Source organism: Phyllostomus hastatus, unplaced genomic scaffold, assembly GCF_019186645.2.
Source record: "Phyllostomus hastatus isolate PE091 unplaced genomic scaffold, TTU_PhHast_1.1 phas_contig_1, whole genome shotgun sequence".
NCBI lineage: Eukaryota > Metazoa > Chordata > Mammalia > Chiroptera > Phyllostomidae > Phyllostomus > Phyllostomus hastatus.
Window position 1 is genome coordinate 29,759,909 of NW_025333498.1, and position 22,906 is coordinate 29,782,814.

The 22,906-nt window shown below is 35.4% G+C and overlaps 1 protein-coding gene across 3 annotated transcripts in view; it reads left to right on the forward strand.

Annotated features, from left to right (window-relative positions):
• The window catches only part of BAZ2B (bromodomain adjacent to zinc finger domain 2B), a 364,968-nt gene that overhangs the window by 238,606 nt on the left and 103,456 nt on the right, over window positions 1-22,906 (forward strand). For all 3 annotated transcript variants that reach the window (XM_045821942.1, XM_045821977.1, XM_045822067.1), the window contains 4 exons: window positions 7,686-7,874; window positions 12,287-12,454; window positions 13,327-13,520; window positions 21,277-21,480. In XM_045821942.1, coding sequence (XP_045677898.1) covers window positions 7,686-7,874; window positions 12,287-12,454; window positions 13,327-13,520; window positions 21,277-21,480 — 755 coding nt within the window. The remainder of the gene's footprint in view (window positions 1-7,685; window positions 7,875-12,286; window positions 12,455-13,326; window positions 13,521-21,276; window positions 21,481-22,906) is intronic.

Below are 22,906 nucleotides of genomic sequence, written 5' to 3' on the forward strand. Positions count from 1 at the left end.
ACCGGGGCTTCAGTTCACAGTCTATAGAAAATCATTAAGAGAATGAAATAGGACTCTTGTTAAGAGTTTTTGGGATAATGCTAAGGTTGTATTTTAGTGTCTTTGTGAATTTATGTTACGGCATGAACTATGATAACAATACTTACTTTTTTAGTTGAGTTGTATAATTGTAGATATCTATAAATTATAAGTAAAGGCCCTCAAATATTAAATTGTCTAGCTTTTATTCCCCCTCAGTGAGTTTATTTAATGAGGGGTTTGATCACAAGGTACCAACTATTTTTGAAATATTGTTTTACTTAACTTTTAAGAAGTTTGTAGTTTTAATTTAGAATTTTAGCAGTAAATTACTAAAAAATGGTAATGACTTCAAATCGATTAAGTACCCTTAAAATTAAAGCCAGCATTATGAATTAAATTGTGTTTTCCCCCCAAAAATATGTTGGAGTCCTTAATGCCTAGTGTCTCACAATGTATTTGGAGATAGGGTCTTTACAGAGTTAATCAAGGTAAAAATGAGGTAATCAAGTTATAATGAGGTTGTTAGTGTAGGCTCCTAACAAATATGACTGGTATCCTTACAAAAGGAGGACATTGGGGCACAGAGACATGCCTGCATGAAGATGTAGGAAGAAAGCCTGAGAATACCACACGCTAGGAGACAAGCTTGGACAGACAGATTCTTCCTTAGCACCTTCAGAGGGAACATGGAGCTGCCAACATCTTGATTTTAGACTTTGGAATTTGTGAGGCAATGAATTTCTGTTTCTCTAGGCTACCCAGTTTGTAGTACTCTGTTACAGCATCCCCAGCAAGTTAATATGCCCAGTATGTGTACAAAGCTGATTTTAATAATTTTTGTTCATTATGGGAAAATTAAGACAATATATTAAAATATAAGCAAAACAAGATTTTAGGATTAAGTTACAGTTTTCTATTCCATTATCAAAATAAAATACATCTATATTTGAATATAGAAGTATGTATAAAATATTATTTTTAGCATTTTAATCTAGAATTCTAAATCCTTTCATTACATCTAACAAAAATTGTTTATTTTAAAAGAGAAGCTGCTTCTGTCTTTTAAGGTTGGTCATTTCCCTAAGGATTGATACCTCTTTTGCTGAACTGAATCAAAAACTTGTTCACCATGTTCAATGTTATAGAGTGACAATTTTAGTTCCCAAGGTTACCTAGGCATTTAATGGCACATTTCCTAATTTTAAAAAAGACCAACTGAAAGGAAAATAGTAAGTTTACATAGAATCCTGGCAGATACCAACTTAACTAAGTGATCAAAGTTAATAGCACCAGTTCTGCAGAGCGACGTCATGGACCCTGGGTTTGTCGCACTGTGAAGGGCACATTGGATACCCTTCCTGATAAGGTTTAACTCTTCTAATCATGAGAAAGCATTGGGAACCCACATTAAGAAACATTCTATAAAATACCTGACCAGTCCTCTTCAATGTATCAAGGTCCTAAAAACAAGACTGAGGAGACACAGCAACTAAATGTAATGTGGGATTCTGGATTTGATTTGGGGACTGAAAAATTAGTGGGAAGACTAATAACATCTGAATAAATTCTTTATTTTAGTTAATTAAAGTTTATTTCTTGGTTTTCAAAATTGTTTTTGTCAGGTAAGATGTTAACATAAGGGGACGTTAGTACTCTGGATTATTTTTGTATCTCTTTTTATTCTAAAATAAATACATCTCAAAATAAATACATATAAGTAAAATAAATACATATAAGTAAAATACTTTATTTCCATAGCATGCATGGTTTTATCTGTTAAAATATAAAGGTTAACTGGCTTAAAAAGTTACAAGAATACAGGAATAAATGAAGATTATTTGGTAGAAACTATTTTGTCACCATTAACTATATATTTCTGCATGTTCTTTAATCAAAGTTCAAGTTTATAGAATTTGTACATTTTGAGTTTCAGGATATTTATATGTGAGCCAGTAATTTGAGCATTTCTTTTATAGTAATTTTGATGCTCTTTCTTTTCATTATTATACTCAGTTGTTACTAGTGGTCATATGGCTTTTATTTTAATGCACTACCATTTTAGAGGATTTACAGGTTGTATGCTAAAGGCTAGTTTTACAATGCTGTAAAATTATGCTTACAATTCTAAAGAGCTAGAGATGAGTTTGAGGACATGTTGTAACATCGGTTTAGCAGTAAAACATTTAAAGACATTTTTAGCACACAAAAACAGCATATATGGAGTTCTGTCATAAGAAGCTCTCTCCTTGGTTTTTTAGAAGATTTAGCATTCTTATTCTGTGTAATTATTTTGTTTTAATTTGCTATCTGGACTTTTCCTGATTGATGGGAGATTTTGTTCACTGGTAGTTTAGGTTTTCTTGTGGGAGAAAGTACCCTTACTGTGTTTTGGCATGAAGTTCATTAACATTAATAAAGACACTGGCAGTTACCATGCCTTGTTACTGAGACACTGCTATTATGTGTGACTACATTTAATTGCTTATACACGGATTGACTAGTAGAATTTGAATCTGATAAAAAGTATTCAGCATATTATAAGTTGAGAACTTAGATATAAAGATGTATATGAGTCTTTATTATGTAAAATGAGTACCTTATTACCTATCACTTAAAACAGAAACTAAAATAAAAGTTGCATTCAACATATTGAACTATGTTTGAATGTTAATATCTGTAAAAAGAATAATTGTGGTTTTCTAAAGGTATTTTCATTTTACAATATAATTTATCAATTTGCAAGTGTTTTCTATAAGGAAAATTTAAGAGTTTTAATTATAACAAGCTTTTATTTGGGAGCATCTTCTAATACTAGGTATATTAATGTAGAAAAAAGTTACTTCTCCAAATGTGGAGTGCTCCCCTATCCAAATAAAATTATTTTTTAGTTGTAAGGTTAATATAGCTAGTTTGACTTGTGTCATGTTTTGTTTCATGTAAGAAAACATCGTTTTGTCCCATTCTTAATACAGAATATGCTTTGTTTTAAATGTAGTTATAATAGTAACTGAACCCTCACCAATTTATGATAAAAAATCACTGTGAACAGTAGCTAGAAATTTCAAGACAGTCAAAGAAGACTAAAGGCATTTTCCTGGCAGGGGAGCCAAGGGTATTATCTAAACAGCACCCCCTGTTGTATAAATATTAAAGCCACACATGGATGTCATTAAACCAGCTGGTGATTACCCAGAGAGCTTTTAGTAACATTATGAATGCCATTTATAATTGGAGGTGAGAAAAAAGTGAGATGTGTTTTCAATCATTTTAAAGAATGACTCCTGGTTATTCTAGTCTTTTATAAGAAGAGAGAAGCAAAAAATTAAAGTCTATCATTTTAGAGCTGTCCACAGCAGTATTAGGAAATGTCTCTGTAACTGAATATGGTTTGCTTTACATAGTATATATTTTAGAAAGTAAAAATGATTAAGAAATGGCTCTTTTCATCATAACTTTGTATTCAGTAATGATATGATAACACACAGATTGTGAATAACCAGGAGTCTTCAAAGGAGGATCAAAACATATTGGTCCAAGAGATTCAGGAATACTTCTTGGGCAATATGTATTTATAGATGATTAGGAAAGGATACATTGGATTATAAAAGGCAAAAGTCAAAGAGCATGTTACATAGGCAAAGAGCATGTTATATAGGCATGAAGTAGGAGAAATTAGGTGACCAAAATCCAACAGTGGGAAACATTTGTTAACTACTTACTGTGTTTCATATTATGCCAGGTATTGGGAGTGCAAAGATAAATGAGATTCAGTGTGTGCTCTCAAGGAGTGAAACTCATAATTTAGAATTCACTCCATCATAGAAGTGTTAGTTAAAACAGTGAAAGAACTTAAAATACCCGAGGAAGAATGCATGAAGACAAAGAGGTTGTTGCTGGACAAAATTTTTTAGAAATGCTTCCATGTAGAAAACAAATCCAAAAAAGCAGACAGTAGTATTATTGAAAGATAGGTAGAGTTAAGAAGAGGGTCAGTATAGTTCCATGATCTGAAGCTTAAGGGTAAACAAAGGTTTTAATAAGAAGAGGCAATCAGCAATGCCAGATTTACATAGAGGAGTTAAGAATGAGAAAAGTAAAGATTAGTGGATCTAATGATTAGGAAAACTTTAGTCACTTTACAGACAAAATGGAAGGGAGGCTTGAAACTTGGCAGAAATATTAAAGATTCTGAGAAGTGGGGAAGAAGTTGATATATAGGTGTAAGACTTTCCCTTAAAAGGTCACAGAGGAGGGGAGGGGTGACAGGATTGAGAGGAAAGGAGAGACCGGTCAGGAGAGTGGTAGAAAATTAGGAGAGACCAGAGGTCATGCTGAGAAAGAAGGAAATGGAAATGTGGAAATCGGTGGTTAGAGTGAAATTTGAGAATTTAAGATATTGGAGGTGGTAGAATTTTGTGTGATCAAATTCAACATGTGGCCTAAATGGAATCAAGGAGGAACAAAGGGCCAAGTGGTAATTTTTTTTTTTAAGTCAGTAAAGAAGGGTTGGAGAAGTAAAGTGAAAAGAAACTAGGAAACATCTTTGCAAAATTTACATGAAGATTCAAGACAACATCCTGTTTAGATTGAAGGCCTTTGGAATCAGTTGCAGGGATGTGACATCTGCTCTTAATGAGTAGTGAATTGATTCACTCATCAGATATTTATTATGTATATCTATTATGTATTATGTACTCTTTTAGATATTTGGAATCTATTACTTAATTTGTATATGATAGTACCAGTTTATAGTAATGAAATGTTAACTGACTTGTTTTATACATTATAGTGTAAAAAATATTCATACTAATTATGAATATTTTCATAACTCAGGTCAAACCATGAGTTCCTTGAGGTCAAAGACTTTTTTATTCATCCCTGTGTGTCGATGACTAAACGTAGCACCTGATACTTAATAGGTGTGTTCATGAAATGTCTGAATTACTGAATCTGTTGAATAAATATCAGTAGTTCTGGAAGATTTTTAAATGAAATCAGTATCTATGTTTCTTAAAAGGTAGAACAATACTAAAATTATGTATAGTGTTTCAGAGCCTTTTAATAAGAAATATTTTTTGTTTCACTGATTGTAGATTCTTGCTATAAAGGCAAAAATAGTAAAAATTATGAGATGTATTATGAAATTATTCCCTTCTGTGATACAGCTTTACCTATATATACCAGAGAAAGTCTCTAATGTGTATTTTTGACCCTGCATGGTATCGCTCTAGTTCTCAGGTGGCCCTTGGCTCCTTCACTAAATACAAAAGTGAATCTTTTCTCACCAACGAGGAATAGGCCGTATATATTCCATTGTTACTTGGATGCTTTCTGTGCTTTACTTATTTCCTCCATTAAATTTATAAGAAAGAATAACAAAATAGAGTAAGATAGCCTCTTTGTAATGTTGGCAGCCATAGATGTAATTATGTGTACAGGATTATACTTATTTTTTCCCCATTTGAATCCATGGTGAATACACTTACATTTTGTCTGAATTTTCTACTCAGGTCCTTCTAGATGTCACTCTTTTTAGAATTAAAAAAAGAATTTTTTGTTACCAAATTGTGTATGACTGACTAGTTCTTAATTGTTGCTGCAAAAGTGACTTTATTTAAGTATTGCTCATATTTTCTGTCCATGAGTCTCCAAGGTTTAGCTTATTGACTGCTTCACAATAAAATTAATGTTTTGACTATGCATCTAAGAATGCTGCACACTACTAATTTATTAGCTGTTGTAGAGTTATTTCTCAGTTTCTGACCCTTCATAATTTTAATCTCTAATAAATTTTTATATTTTATGTAGCTTTGCATTTATCCCTCAATTTTTTGTATTAAATCACTTCTATATTTATAGCAAATATAATTCAAGAACTGTTATTTTGTAAAATATAAAGGACAAATGATTCTAAAATCCCCAAACTACAGTGAGTGTTCAGTTCAACTTGCTTATCAAGAAAACTGATATAGAAGGAAATGTGACTGATCATAATACGGTGTTAAATAAAACATTTGATTAAGGACACCTGATTCAGGCAGTTGGTTTGGTGAGAATCAGTGATTTTTATATGCAATAACATGTGAGCCTAAATACTGGTTCTTAACAGTACAGGCTCTTTAAAAAAGAAAGAAAGGAAGAAAGGAGCAGGATTTTAGAGAATTTTCTAAAAAAAAAAAACAAAACCACACAGTCTTTCTTGAGGCCTATCACTGGTCTTCAAGATAGTGATATTTGAGTAATGCTTTTTCCCAGTAGCATGCCGTTTGTGTTTAACTCCACTTCAGTGCTAAGGCAGCGTAGAACCCTGGTAAAGCAAAAGCATGAAATTCACAAATTTTCTGTTTAGGCTTTGGTGAACAGAAACAAAGACTGGCTGACTTAGAAAAATACCTCAGTTTGTGTCCTTTCCCTGTTCTCCCCTCTGGCAGTTCCTTTCTGGGCCTGCATCATAACGACCTGGAGAATCTTCCCTGTGAGACCTGGTTACTGTTTTGTTGTAGTGGAGCCTTGACTGTCAATCATAACTTTGTACTTTCTAACTAGCTAATAAAAAGCATACTTATTTTTAACATATTTTAAAATGTACTTCAAACATCTTGTGTTAAAAGTGACAATTGAAATGCAGAGCCAAGTCTGATATAAACAGGTGTTAGTAAGAAAGCCTTATTCTTATTTTAACACAGAGAGCAATACCTTTCCCATGGTGAATTCCTAAAATAGCCTGGAGTGTGGGGTTTGATATTGTTTTTGTAGTATCAAGCCAGGGAAACTTAATTATTTCCTGGAAGCAAAAGGAAGATTCAAAGTATTAACAGATTTTCTGCCAAATCGCTGCAAAGTATACAAAACAGGTCTTGTGTTTGATGGTATAACACTCCCATTTGGGATTATGACACTTAGTGCTAGATTCTGCTTAAGGTATAACTGGAGATTATAAATTCACACATTTGAATTGAGTATAATATGGAGATTGTTAGAATTGAATATGATAGTTCCACCACAAAATGAAAAAAAGATTTTTATATTGATAAATACCTGTGAATGTATTTAGAAATAATCTTAGTATATTCATTAAATCTTTATGTTGTATTATACATTGTGTTATTAGGTTAGAATATAATTCCTTTTTGGTATTAACTCTCATCATCTACAAGGTATTAGAGAACATAGCTTCAATTCTGGCACATGGAAACTGGAAGTACTTTGCCTAGTTGCATGATAATTTGAGAAATGACTTGGTGACAGATTCTGGATGTATTTCATTGGTTTTGAACCTTATGTTAATAAGATGTTTTCATTTTCCTTATGACTGAAGAATTGACAACATATTTAATGTACATATATTAACATGACAAATTTGCCTCACTTCTGCAGGTCAAACTATTGTAATTAGTGAAAATTATTTACTTAAAGCATCATTTCTCAAGTTCAAAGTAAATACAGCTATACCGTTCATTTTAATTACGTTTATTAGAGTACTTTAATGTTTCTAGAAACATATTCTATAGGGCTTAAATAGTAGAAATGCAAAAGAAAAAATGTAAAATAAAATTTTAATATACAAGAAGTTACAGATTTTCTCTTAAGTTGTGAATGCTGAAATCAGATAAATCTGACCTGTTTTTATAGTACAACTTTAAGTGTGTTCTTTTCCCTCCCAGGACATTTATTCAGAGCAGCTGGGGATCAACCGTTTAACCTGTCCACAGTGTCGAGTGCCTTCCCAATGGTCAGCCACCCAGTCTTTGGTCTACATTCAGCCAGCTCAGGGCATTCAGAATTTGGTGGTTTGGGGACACTTGGTACACCCACAGCCTTAGCCGCACATCCCCAACTAGCATCTTTTCCAGGTAAACATCTGTTACAAACTGTTCAAGGAAAGGAGGAAAGCTTGAAAATGTTCAAGCAGTAACTTGTTTATTAAATTGAACAAAAAGAACAGTCTAATGCCTGATATATTAAAACTCTTGTACAAGAATTTGCTCAATCCTATTTATTATGTGCAAAGAAACCCATAGCACATGTACTTGGCGGCATTGCTGTTAATTAGGTACTCAAGTGTTTGGCTAGAGAAATAGGCATCTGCACCAAAATTGAGTAACTAGCTAAGTTTTCCTCTCGCTTTTTATTTAAGTATAATATGCAAAAAGGTGTATGTATTGTTAAGTGTAGTATTTGATAAATTCTTTTTCAGCTTGATTTTGAAAATATACCTTATGTTGGAAAACTAAAGTCCAGTTCTTAAAATGAGTATCTCTGTACTTTCATTTTGAATTTTTACTTCTCTGTACGTTGTCAGGAAGATAAGCTTGGATATTAAATTTCTATATTTTTATATTCAGTCAAAACAACTATAGATTTATACCACAAATGTGGCAGGAAGACCAGAATTATCCTAAATTCTACAGACTATAAGAATTCAGGAGTTTACTAAGACACTAATTAAAGTTTAACTTACACAAACATTCTATTATTCATCTTGTTATATTATTTTGAAAGACTAAACTTTGAGTGTTTCCAGTGATAAATTTTATTTTAATAAATTTTAGTAAGGGATATTAAAAATTAGAACATAACTGTAGACACAAATAAACCCAAATTTAAATCTGCCTTTGCAACATGTTAGCTATGTGACCTTGAACAAGTATCTGACCTCTCAGCCACAGTTTTCTTATCTGAGAAATGAGGATGATAATAATAGTACCTGCTCTTGGGATTCCTGTGCAGATTAAAGGAGATAAGCCATGTTTAACACCGAATGCAGTGATTGGCACATAATTGGTAACTTGTTATTATTTTTCTCTTGCCCACTTTGATGGGTAATAAATTGGCAAGTGCTTATATATATTCATGTGCACATATATAAGCACTTGACTATATATAAACATGCACATATATGTATATATACACACATATATGTATGGTGGGAAGATGGTTAACTGTATATTTCAAGTACTGTTTTTTGAATCATAGTATTCCTTCAGTTCAGTTGTCTAGAGGAGAAGGGATGGTGGGGAGGGGTACTGTAAGTAGAAAGTTAAAGTCTTAAATTACCTTAACATTTGATTTAAAAATACTAATACAAATTTAATTCTGTCAGTTTCTTGAATGGTTGTTTAGTAAGATGAGCATTCAATAGATATTTCCTGAAGTACAGGATTTCTGAATAAAAATCAAAATAGGTGATATGAATATAGATAGTTAACTGATACCTTCATTATGGTTTATTATAGTATTGCTTTGGAGCATTTCTAAACCATAGTGAAATTACCATATTATTAAAATCCATTGTGTTCTGCACTGGAATGATGGTCAATAAGTATGAAGAATTACTCATCTGAACTTCAAAACTGTTGATACTTCCACTGTATAGAAAAAAAATTCCTTTAACCTGTTGTCCATAAACTTTTCACTCACTCATTTATTGTACATAATTCTTTGAGCATTTACTGTGTTCATACACTGGGCCAGGCTCTTAGAAATACACTCACATAGTATATGTCATGTTGTTAATAGTTTTCAGGAGATGGATAAACAGTCACAAGTCACAGTGTTTAATGATAAACGTATGCCTATAGAAGCATACTGTTTGGCCAAATGAATGGAGACTGTGCCTAATTATAGAGGGCTTATTTCAGTTGTAGGTTTGGTATAACAACAAATTTTAATTCTCTCTACTTGGCTTTATTTATTTTTTTTTCCCAAAGTTTATTTCTTGGCTTTATTTACAAGAGTAATCAAAATGCCAAATTTTTGAAATTATCTAATAAGTAAATGAAAACACACAAGGAAGAAAATACTAGGATTTTTAAATGAGTAAGACTTTATTTTTAAGTTTTATGGACATGTAAATTATTCTGTATGTCAGATGATTAAATCAGCAGATGCACTATTTAATGGACCTTAGTATAATAAAAATTATGTTTATTTAATGTTGACATTGTATTTCATTTTAATTTCTTTAAAAATATACACAACTTTTGGTTATTATTTTTCATATTACATTACCATGAATTTTTTGAAGTATCTGGATCTATTGCATATGAAAAATATTTTAATTCTACTATACCTTCTAGATAAGTTGAGATTTAGCATAGCCTCCAAAATATTAGAATCTTTCAATTTAATATTATAAATATTGCTTCTATGCTGTTATATCCTTTCAATATATTTAGAAATTCATCATGTGCTTATTTATGTAATCCTTATTTTATATGTATAGCTTTATAAACATGCTAGTTTGGAAGTGACTAAATTTTTTTATTTTTGTCAATTTGGAAGATAGATAAGCTCTTATTTAACAAAAACTGTATTATTTCCTATGAAATATTAGACATTTTTAAAGTTTGTAGTTGGAAGCCCTACCATTTTTATCTTTTTATTTGGTTGTTCTTATTTACTTGTTTTTATTGCCTGTGGTGTCAGCTTATTCTTTACATGCTTTTTCCAACTGTTTTGTTTCTAGTCTCTATCATGTACTTATTTACCATTGGTATTTTAAAGTACATTTTCCTGTTTTTCCTGAGTTTATGTCTAAAATATTTGAATCTTACTGCATTTTGATTACCTTGTCAATTTGTTGGTTGTTTACAAAGTCTATACATTCAACTGCAATGTTTTAATTATAGACTCTACATTAAATAACACAAATATGCTTGGAAAACCTCAGTCCCCTTATGTCAGCTATGTGGAACCTAGTTTTTAAACCTATAAATAACAATAGATTCCAACTATGCTGATACAAGCCCAAAACACACAGTTTTTCTTCCTGTCTAAATACACTTCTTTCATCTAAACAGTGTATAAATGATTAATGCTTTTGTGTAGTTATTCTTGGTTGAGTTCCCGTCTTTCAGGCACTGCTGAATATACATTGGTGTCGTTTCACTCACAGCACCTTCCTGCAGTGCAAAAGAGCTTTTGCAGTTTTCTGCTTACCCTGTCTTTTAAACCTGTTGGAATGGCAGCCGCCATGAACGTTTCACTTTTTTAAAAAACAGCCTGTTTTTTAAAACATATAATTAGATAATAATTAGATAATTAGTTTGCCATTAGATAATGAAGGTGTACATTGCTTTATATCATATTTTTAATGTAGAGTGAGAAAAGCTTTAAAGACCATATAATATCGTATACTGACAATATTGAAATTTTCCCATGCTATATTATTGTTTTTTTTCTCTCTAATTTCCTTATGGTTGTTAGCATCAATGAAAAATATTGCATATATCTTGGAAGATTAACCTCAAAGGTTATAACTAATTTGATAATCTAGCAGTTTAATTAGTTGGAAAATATCGTTTCTGATATTTTAGAAGGGACAATACAAGGCTTGCCTTTGGATTCTTTTCAGGTCTTAATATTCACCCTTCCTTGAAAAGTATATTCTATAAAACTTGGCTTCTCTTCTTCATTAAAAGTTTTAACTGAGAGCCACAGTTTGAGCATGTAAATTACATTTGATGATTTTCTACATTCAGTCATTTTACAGTTATAAAACAGTGATTGTTATTCATAATTTATGAAAGGAAGTATGACCAAAGTTAAGCTTTTTCATTAAGGGGAGAAACTTTACAAATCTTTTGTTTTAATGTGACTTGTTTTGAAATCTTTGAGCACTTTTTCATTCATAGTACAAAAAAAAGAAAGAAGAAAAAGTCTTAATGATTTTTCTGTTTTTTATGTTTTTGAGTGGAGAACATTTTCCTCCATAAATTCAATTGAGATATACTGGATTACGGTAATTCTTGTTTAAACAATCTTATTTGTCAGAGCCAGATCTATAATGTATTTATTTTGAGGAATTTTAATCATTGGTTGTAGATAGTAATGTTAAATTCTAAGGTATTAAAATAGATCGGTATAATCTTAACTATTTTTCTCTACTATTTTAGAAAATTATGGTACAAGCCATCAAAGAGTCAAATAATTGTTTAATATTCCAGTTTTCCAGTTTATTTTTAAAACCATAGACTACCTTTGTTCTTTATAAACTGGAATCCAGAGAGGCTGCCTAGTGAAGAAGATTCTTGGATACTGTCTTGAGAGTAATGATAAGTGTATAACTTCTAATTAGCAATCCTAAAATTAGAAAGATGATCAGGAAAAAAAGGTGATCAGAATTATGTATAATTAAGCAATTCTGTTCCACATTGAAACTATAAAATTTATTTTTGAAGAATAAAATATAAAAAGCATTGTTACATTGCCTAGAAAGTTCATTCAGATATTTTCACGTGTTTGTTTGGTGCTTGGTTTTGAGGTGCAGAATGGTGGCGAACAACAGATGTTCATACTCGTACAGGGGCAACCTTCTTTCCACCGTTGCTGGGAATTCCACCACTGTTTGCTCCTCCAACCCAGAATCATGATTCTTCTTCATTCCATTCAAGGACTTCAGGAAAAAGTAACCGAAATGGTCCTGAAAAAGGTATCCTGCAGTATTAAAAATCCTACGTTTCACTACCTATTTTCAGTAGAGTTCAACACCACATAAATAACATTGCATTAGACACTTTCACATTGTCTTGCTTAATTCTTATAGTAACTCTTCAAGACTGAAAGTATTTTCATTTTGCAACCAGCATTAAATACCAGGTAGTATTTTTTTTTTGCCACCACAGTTAAATAAGTTATTCGAGGAAGTGTTACTTACAGATTGACATAGCATAGCAGAATTTAAACCCAGGTCTTCTAACTCCAAACTCTACTGCTTTTTCTTTGTATCACATTAGCCTTGTTATATAATTCAATGTAATATTGTACTGTAATTAGGCATTAAGTTTATTAAGACTAATATCCTAGTATTCCTTTTTTCTTTTAAATGATCATTAATATTTCTATAGTTAACAGTTGTTAGGCTATCATTTGCAAATTATAATTGCATTTTAGATGGCTTATTATTATCTTTCTTTTCGCTTGGGTTGGTGTTTAGTGGAGTTTGTTGTGAAAGGATGAATTTTTGCATATAATTGTCCTTTAAACATTTTTAAAAAATTAAAGTGAAAATCACATAAAGTTAGGCATTTTAAAGTGAATAATTCAGTGGCACTTAATGCATTCACATTGTTATACAACCATCACCTCCATGTAGTTTCAAAACATTTCATCACCCCAAAAGGATTTATATGTAATGAATATCTCACAGATTGAATCATACAGTTTGCAGCCTTTGTACATGGCTTCTTTCACTTAGCATTATGTTTTTGAGAATCATCTGCATTGTAGTATATGTCATTACTTCATTCTTTTATATGGTTGAATAAATTCTTTTGTATGAACATCTTTATTTTTATTTTCAAGGTGTAAATGGGTCAATAAATGGTAACAGTACATCATCTGTGTCTGGTATCAACACATCTGTACTGTCCACTGCTGCTTCCAGTTCCGTGGGACAGACTAAAAGTATAAGCTCAGGTGGAGGAAATCGAAAATGTAATCAGGATCAAAACAAAAACCAGCCTTTGGATGCTAGAGCTGACAAAATCAAGGATAAGGTAAGTTACTCTTTGAAGGACAAATTTATAACAGATCTATATGTAGCATTCTGGAAGTCAAACCACCCGAATTTGTGAGATAATTTCTTATGAATTACCAACTTCTATATTTACAGATGTTTGTTTTTATGGCATGGTACTCATGTATCTTAAAAATTGAAACTGTCAGCACGAGTCAATAATACAAATAATAATACTAGCTAAGATTATTGAGAACATACCAGCTCTGCACTACTTGCTTTGTATGTAAAATATATTTCAATCCTCCCTTTCCCCATAATGAGGTAAGTAGCATTATTACAAATGGAGAACACCTCTAAAACAGTTGGCCAGTTAGTGGTCAAGGTTTGACATCAAGCAGGTTGACTTCAGATCCCATGCTTTAGGGAAAAAAACCCTTTATTATGGAAATTTTCAAATATACAGAATAGAATAACATAATAATCTTATGTACCCATTATTCAGGTGCAGTAGCTATCACCGTGTGGACAATTTCATTTCAACTGTACAGATGATCAGTTGAATGCCTCTCAGTTCTAAGTTTATTTTTTGCCAGTTGGCACAATATTAGATATTGTCAGTCAGGGGTCCTGGAGAATCACTGGGAGAAGAAGGGGTTTCTGTTGCTGGTTCCAGTGTTTCTTCCTGCTCTTACGCTGTGGCTGGCACCTGTGTGTAGGAGACTCAGTAGTGCACATCATCCAGCGAGTTTCACTGGCATCCCAGCAGACAGCTCACTATGGTAGGCCCTGCCTTGTCTGCCCATGGTTTCACTTTCTATGGTTTCAGTTCCTTGTGGTCAGTTACCCACCATCTGAAAATATTAAATGGAAAATCCCAGAAATAAATAATTCATAAGTTTTGAATTGTGCTCTGTTCTGAGGAACGTGATGAAATTTGGCACTGTCCTGCTTCATCCCACCCGGGATGTGAATTATCCCTTTGCACAGCATATCGAGGCTGTACTGCTGGCCTGTGAGTCACTGGATAATCATCTCAGCCATCAAATTGACTGTCATGGTATCCCAGTGTTTGTGCTCCATAACTCTTGTTTTACGTATTAATGGTCCCAAAGTGCAAGAGCAGTGATGCTGGCAATTTGGATATGCCGAAGAGAAGCTGTAAAGTGCTTCCTTTTAGTGAAAAGGTGAAAACTCTTGACATAAGAAACTAAAAAAAAAATTATTCTGAGGTTGCTAACATCTATAGTAAAATGGATCTTTTATTCATGAAATTGTGAAGGAAAAATAAATTTGTGCTAGTTCTGCTGTTGCACCTTAAACTGCAAAAATTATGGCCACAATGTGTGATTAAGTGCTTAAATAGAGAAAAGACATTAAATTTGTGGGTGGAAGATATGAACAAAAAACACGTTCCAGTTGACAGCAATGTGTTATACTAGATATCAAGCTTATACAAAGCCTTCAGCGAGGGATCCCCTGAAACAAGTGACAACAACCATTTCTTGCAAGTAAGGGATGGTTACACAGATTCAGGAATAGGGTTGGACTGGAAAATATAAAAAGTACTAGGAAGAGACAGGCCACATTCACATATATAATTGTTCTACTTTATTATTTGTTATTGTTGGTCTCCTACTATGCCTAATTTTCAAGGAGGGACCCAGAAAAATCCAGAATTATTTTCTGGAAGGCAGGCTCCTTGTAGTACAGGTTTCTGTTGCTAGGTGAGTGTTCTAAGAACCCATCTGTATGAGTGTACCAGCTGGCGTTATTGTAAGAGGCTGTGTTCAGCTTCAGTGAATTTTTCTGCAGACTCTTTCCACACATTTGTCTATTTCATGATAGGTGATTTACAAGCACACCTGGCCACACCATGGTGAGTGTTTATCACTTTTTGACCAAAAATGGCACGACTCTCATTCTCCACCCTACCTTATTCACTTGATCTCTCCCCAAGTGACTTTATTTGTTTCCCCGGATGAAAACAGTCATCAAAGGGAAATGTTTTGCCAATGTGGAAGAGGTGAAACCAAAAATGGCAGAAGCACTGAAAAGGTATCAAAATTGACAAGTTCAAAAACTGTTTTGAGCAGTGGAAAAACCTTCTCAGTAGGTGTATTGCATCAGATGGAGAGTACCTTGAAGGTGACTGAAGTTTAAACATGTAAGAGTAAATACACAATTTTTTATAAATAAATTCTGGGTTTTTTGGGTCCCCCCATATATGAATTAACACATTATATGCAGAATTTTCAGTAAGTGCACCCTTATCAGTGAATTTGATCCCATTTTTAGTTTCCACTTGATTGAGAAATCTTGGTTTATTCTGAGTTAAAGGCTTAGCATCAATTGCAAACATTCTGGGAACAAAGATAATAAATAGAGTCATGTCTTCTTCTCATCTACATTTTATGAAAACCACCTTTGGACCTGGCTTTCTGGGTAAAAGCATCAGAAGCGATCCTGCATCACTTTTCCTACCATCTCAGGAATGTCAAGGGGACTGGGAAGCTGTTGACACACTATAGCAAGAAGAGCCAGATATGGGTAACCACTGACAACAAGTAGCATTTATTTGAACTTTAAATCTGAACAACATGCTGCCCAGGCTCTAATATTTAATCCTAAGGAACTATTTTGTCAACTTATCCTTATTCTTCTCCAAGACAGCACAAACTCCATATGTTCTACAAGATCAACAGAACAAAGAAAGATTTTTTTCTTTTGTCCTGTATATTTCATAGAAATACTTCTTCTATACATATTTCATTTCCCTTTCTAACAGAAAATAAATGTTTTCCAGAATATGGCAAGACATATAAGTACCTAGGGGAAGGTCATCTGGTAAAGCCGAGAAACCTCATGGTACCCAGTCATTGAAAACTCACCAGGACTGTACCTAGGCTTCAATACAAACACTCCCTTTGCCCTTTGACAAATGTGATGGACTCTTGGTTATTTCCTTCCAGAGACGGAGGTTTCAGGGTCACATTCTAACTGTTCCTCTTCCCACCCCCCCTCTTGTTCCCTGCTTTCTCTTTTGAATTTTTTATTTTAAATCATTTTTATAATAGTTAATATCAACTGTACCTGAAAAATAAAAATGATTTTCAGGTACAGTTGACATTAAGTATTTTATTGGTTTCAGGTGTACAGCCCAGTGATTTAGCCATTATGTAATTAAGTGATCATCCCAATAAATCACGTACCTTATGACTTACATAGTTATTAGAATATTATTGAGTCTACAGCCATACCACCCTGAGCACATCTGATCTCAGCTGATCTCTGAAGCTAAGCAGAGTTGGGCCCCTTAGGTATGGATGGGAGATTATTATTGACTGTATTCCCTTTACTGTACTTTATATCCCCATGGCTATTCTGTAACAACCAATTTATACTTAATTCCTTCACCTTTTTCACCTCTCCCTCTAACTAACTCCCTTCCCATCTGGCAAACATCAAATAGTTCTCTGTATCTGTGGGTCTGTTTTTTTTCTGCTTGTTAGTTTATTTTGTTTTTTAGATTAAATTGTTGATAGGTATGTATTTATTGATATTTTGTTGTTCATTTTTTATCCTTTTAAAAACTTTTCTTCTTTTTAAAGAAAACCCTTTAACATTTCACGTAATACTGATTTGCTTCACTAGCCCTCTTGTGCAGTTTGAAAAAATGTTCTTCAGCTAATTTTGATAATCCTTCCTGGGGGGTACAAGAAGGATCACACAGCTTTGTACTACTCATTGAAAATCATTGATTAACCCCAGTTCCCCAAAATAATTCATTTTGCATGTATATTTAGAATAAAAGTAGATGCTTTTTTTTAAAGATTGCATTTGTTTTTAGAGAGAGGGGAAGGTAGTGAGAGAGGGAGAAGAACATCCATGTGAGAGAGAAACATCAATTGGTTGCTTCTGGCAGCCAGTTGGGGGGCCTGGCCCACAACCCCCAGTTGGGGGGCCTGGCCCACAACCCAGGTATGTGCTCTGACTGGGAATCAAACCAGGGACCTTTTGGTTTACCAAGGACACCCAACCCCCCTGAGCCACACCAGTCAGGGCAGAATAAAGTTAGATATTTTAAATTAAACAAAATAAGTCACAAATTAAAATATACAAATGTACAGCTCATTGAGAAAAAAATAAAACAATTCAAGGTTGGGTGAGTTCCACTAGTGTTGCCATATAAAGTACAAAGGATTGTTACCACAGCAGCCAAGACAATCTTTTAAAGACATAAGTGGTTTCTGGATTTTAAAACCTCTTATGTTGTCACTTCCTCCAACAGTTTCCTATCCCACTTGAAATAGTTTCCTTGCCATGGCCTATGAGACCCAGTATGATAAGACCCCCCCAGTCCCTCTCTACATATGAGCTATGTCCCTGGTTCCCTGTGCCATGTAGCTGGGATAGTTGACCTCTCCTTCTTCCACACACATCAAACTCCTTTCTTTTGCTGTTTCCTGTCTTGGAAGGTTTTTCTCTTGTTCATCCTTCAAGTCTCAGCAGAGGAAGATCTTGCCTGATAACTGCATCTAAATCTTCATCTCACCCAACCCCCGACATACACTGTCTCTCCAGTTATCCTGTTTTAGTTATGGTATTTATCTCTAAAAACACTGATTTATATTGTTTGTTGATTCTCTGTACCCACATGTCCCACTAGAGCAGATTGCTGTCTCTTTGTCACACCCCTTTATTCCCAGAGACTAGAACAACTATCCTGGGTATATAAAGCCTTGAATATGTGTTTATTTTGTTATTGGGAGAAAGAAATATACAGTGAAATGAAAGTTCAAAGCAAGGGTTCTGAAATGCTTTCCCAGATTGGATGGGGGAGGGTGGATGAATAAGCTCTTCTTTGATCATTTTTTGATGAATCTAAGGCTTATTTTTAAAATGTTTAAATGACATAAAAGAGACACACTACCTAATTATCTACGAATAGAAAAAAAGTACCTACACACACACACACAGCAACTAAGGAGATGAAATTAATGATATTGATATGCATTTTCCTTTTTGGTTTTTTTTTTCCCCTAATCCCTGACTTGTCTGCTTATATCTCGCTCTTTTTAATGGGTTCTAAATTTGTTATTTTGCCCTGGTCGGGTTGCTCAGTTAGTTGAAGTATTGTCATGTACACCAAAAGGTTGTGGGTTTCTGCCCTGATTAGGGAACATACTAGGTTGTAGGTGTGATCCCCAGTCTGGGCACATATGGGAGGCAGCCAATAGATATCTGTGTGTGCGTGTGCATGTGTCTGTCTGTCCTCCCGTCCTCCCTCCCGCTCTCCCTCTCTGTCTCTCCCTCTTTCTCTAAAACCAATAAAACATATCCTCAGGTGAGGATTTTTAAAAAAGAATTGAATTTGTTACTTTATAAAAGCACAGACTTTTGCACACTGTCAAAATACGCTACCCAAACCCACCTGCATCAGAATAACATTAAGGGCTTGTTAATGCAGTTCCCTGTGTGCTGTTTGTAATTGGGACACAGAAATATGCTTGTTGCAGCAAGGTTTGCAAGTGAATACCATGCACCATAAAGCTTTGAGATCCACACTTTAAACCCCTTTCTTGTGGAGTGCAGTCCCTGTTTCTCAGTGCCCTCTTTAAATAAAAACTACACAGATTACTTTGGGCATTAGAATGGGAGTTTATTTCTCCCTGTTAAATCTCTATGGCTCCCATTTCTTTCCTTTCATAGCTAGCCCCTACTTAAGCCCAAAACAATAAGTTCAGTTTAGATTTCTTATGATTTTCATAGTCTTGCTATAGGTGCTTAAAAACCCACAACAGATTTTGATTGCAAGAATGGAGATGTTGCTCTAACAAATGGTATGTTTAATGTTACTATATTACTTTTCTTTCCCTTTAATGTCTGCTTTGGTTCCTCATCATTCTTCATTTTGCTGTGGGAGAAGATAGCTCAGGGAATGATGGTCACTGTTAGTTTATTGAAGGTGTGTCTTTCAAGGAAACATTACATTCAGTAGTTTGGAGCAGCTAACACAGTTCCATAACATAAAAGCAGAATAAAACTATCACAGGTGGGCACAGGTAACCAGGTTCTTGGTGATCGGGACAAAGAATTGAACCAAACACCCAGAGTTTATAACAGAGAACATGGGAGCAGGCCAACTCCAAGCAGAGATTGACCTCATTGGGCTGGAGAGATTCTATTCTTAAAGGGCAGATCCTTCCTGGCTAGTTTTGGTGGGCTTTTATTGCACATGTACAAGTAGTTGTATTGCTTTAAAGCTACTGCACATGTGGTCTCCCATGATTTTCCCCGATTGGCCGCCAGGGAAGAGGGTCCCACAATGCTACCGAATTGACCCCCGTTTCTCCTGGGGTTCCCCTGTACCAGGTTCACCTTTCTGTTCACCAGAGAATTATAGCTCTCCATGTTAGAGATTGGTGAGAAGGAAAGGAGTTATTTATTCAAGTTATACAGACTTAAGAGTAATGATTTAATGTCTTCATTAAAATCCCAAAGTCCCTTAAAACATCCACAAACACACACAGTCCTTCCTTCCCCCTTTTGCCCAGTCTGGGATACCATATCTGAGGAAAAGGAATAGAAGTCCATGGCTCAGGCAGCTCCCGGTTCTTCCCAGTTATCCATGCTTAGCTGGTAGGCCTACCTCGATTCCCAGCACAATCAGCTGTGTTGCCGGGATCTCCAGCTAAAGCTGAATGGTGATTCTTTACTAAAGCCTCGTGGTGATTCTTCTCATGGCTGCAGGGGGTCCCCACTCTACCAAAGGCATGTGGTTCTTTGTCCACTGCCACAGCCCTGTGGCTCTGTCTGCACTGGCTGTGATCCTCCCTTCATTGGCTGCCAAGTCTGGGTTTAAATCCCTGAGCCAATCTCCCTCTGCAGCCCCATTTCCAACTCCTCCTACAATCGGCTACACTTGCCAGCACTCCCATATCCTTCTAGCTTTACTGGGCTCCATCATGAGTCTGCGCAGGGGTGGCCCCTTGTTGTGGAGCCATTCATTTCCAAGCTCTCACACAGGCCCCGTAACTAGGGGGAATTGCCTCCCAGTTACATCTTGGGTGGAAGTCACTCTCTTCTCCCTGGCTAAAAGCATGGCCACAGCTATTTAACATATCTATGCAACCAGTTAAAGGTTATAGATATGTTAAATGACCATGCTAGAGGTTAGCTGCAAAGCTGTTGCTATGCAAAATAGCTCTCAATGGCCCTGCTCCATGTGTCCCTTCCCCCAACCCATACCTGGGGCAGGGCGGGGTATGGGGGGTGGGGGTGGTGAGGACATCCTAAAATCTGGACACCTTGAGTTCTGGACCCCATTACAAATCCTTCTTTTGGGTGCCACCTGGCTGCACCTTCCTACAATTATAGTCCAGCACCAAGAAAGATGTATTTGGCCTGTTATATGTATTATAAGTAATTGATTACTGACTCACTATCTGATAAAGAAAACTAAAGCTAAATAGAGAACTTCAATGTATGTAACCCTTATACTTGGAATTATTATTCTGTAAATTACTCTTTGTATTTTGTAATATACTATATTGAGGCTTCCAGTACTCTGTACATATCACAGCTTGTATATTTCATTAGAGACTTTCTGCTACATAAGTTGGTTTGATTGGTTTGTTGAATAATTACCCTTATAACATGTGGCTTTCCCCTATTTCCTAAAATGACATTTTGAAATTGAAAATATCACTTGAAAATTAAAAGAACCTACCTTTTAGTGAAACTTGAATTTTTTCCAAAATTAAAGTCTTGCTAAAAATCTTGTCTTTATCCAGAAACCAAGGAAGGAAGCTATAGAAAGTTCTAGCAACAGTGATAGTGATTCAGGCACGTCATCAGACACTTCAAGTGAAGGCATTAGTAGTAGTGATTCAGATGACCTAGAAGAAGATGAAGAAGAGGAAGATCAAAGTATTGAAGAAAGTGAAGATGATGATTCTGGTTCAGAGAGTGAAGCACAACATAAAAGTAACAACCAGGTATAAATACTTCCCTTAGCAATATCCACACATTATTCATGTTTTTGGATTAACTTGTTTATACTGATGCTCAAAGTCTATAAAGTTTAATTGTTGCATTTAGTTCTTACTTTTACAAAAGAAGGAATATGAAGTGGAAAAACATTTTTAAAAAGGCAGTTAGTGTATTTCTCCTGAGCTTTATATATCTATCATAATGTTACAGAACAAACAAGGCGGGTCTGGGATGATAAACTATTAGTGAAAGAAGCCCCCAGGTCTGTTATGTCCGCTGCCAGAGGAAAGACATCTCTCAATGCCAGAGATTCGTGAAAAGGAAAGGAAATATTTATTTAATGCTATATAAACTTAAAGTAGTGACCTAATGTCTTTATCAAAAAATCCTAAAGTCCCTTAAAAGACCCCCACAAACAGATACAGTCCTTCCTTCCTTCCCCCTTTGCCCAGTCCAGAGTACCATATCTCAGGAAAGGAAATAGAAGTCCATGGCTCAGGCAGTCCTCTGGTTCTTCCCAGTTAGTACTCCATCTCGACTGGGAGACCTCCCTGGGTTCCCGGCACCCTCCGCTGAGTCACTGGGATCTCTGCTAAAACCAGGTGGTGGTTCCCCTTTCTAAAGCTGCGGGGGTCCCCACTCTGGCAAAGGCACGTGGTCCTCTCTCCCAGGGCCACGGGAGTCTCCACTCTGTCTAGGCCGCGTGGTTCTCTCTCCCAGGGCCACGGGAGTCCCCACTCAGCCAAAACCAAGTGCTTCTCCCCCTGCACAATGGCTGCAAGGGGCAGGGGTCGCCACTCACCGAAGCCAAGTGGTGGTTCTCTGCTAAAGCCGCATGGTGATTCTCTCTCGCAGGGCTGTGGGAGTCCTCACTCTGCTAAAGCTGTGTGGTTCTCTCCCCAATGGCTGTGATCTTCTCTGCACTTCCACAGCCACACGGTTCTCCTCCTCAATGGCTGCCACCTCTGGGTTTAAATCCCTGCGCCAGTCTTCCTCTGCAGCCCCATTTCCAACTCCTCCCACACTCGGCTTCACATGCCAGAACTCATATCCTTCCAGCTTTACTGGACTGCCATCATGAGTCTGGGCAGGTGTGGCTCCATGTCCTGGAGCCAGTGTTCTCCAAGCTCCCACGCAGGCGCTCTAACTCGGGGGACCTGCCCCCTGTCACATCTTGGTGGGGAAGTTACTTCCATTCCCCTGGCTCAGAGCATGGCCACAGCTATTTAACATATCTAAGTGACCAGCCAAAGGCTATAGATATGTTAAATGACCACACCAGAGGTTAGCTGCAAGGCTGTTGCTATGAGAAACAGCTCTCAAAGGCCCTGCTCCATTTGTCCCTTCCCCCAACCCACACCCTGGGGGGGGATGAAGACATCCTAAAATCTCCTAGACACCTTGAGTTCTGGACCCCATTTTAAATGCCCA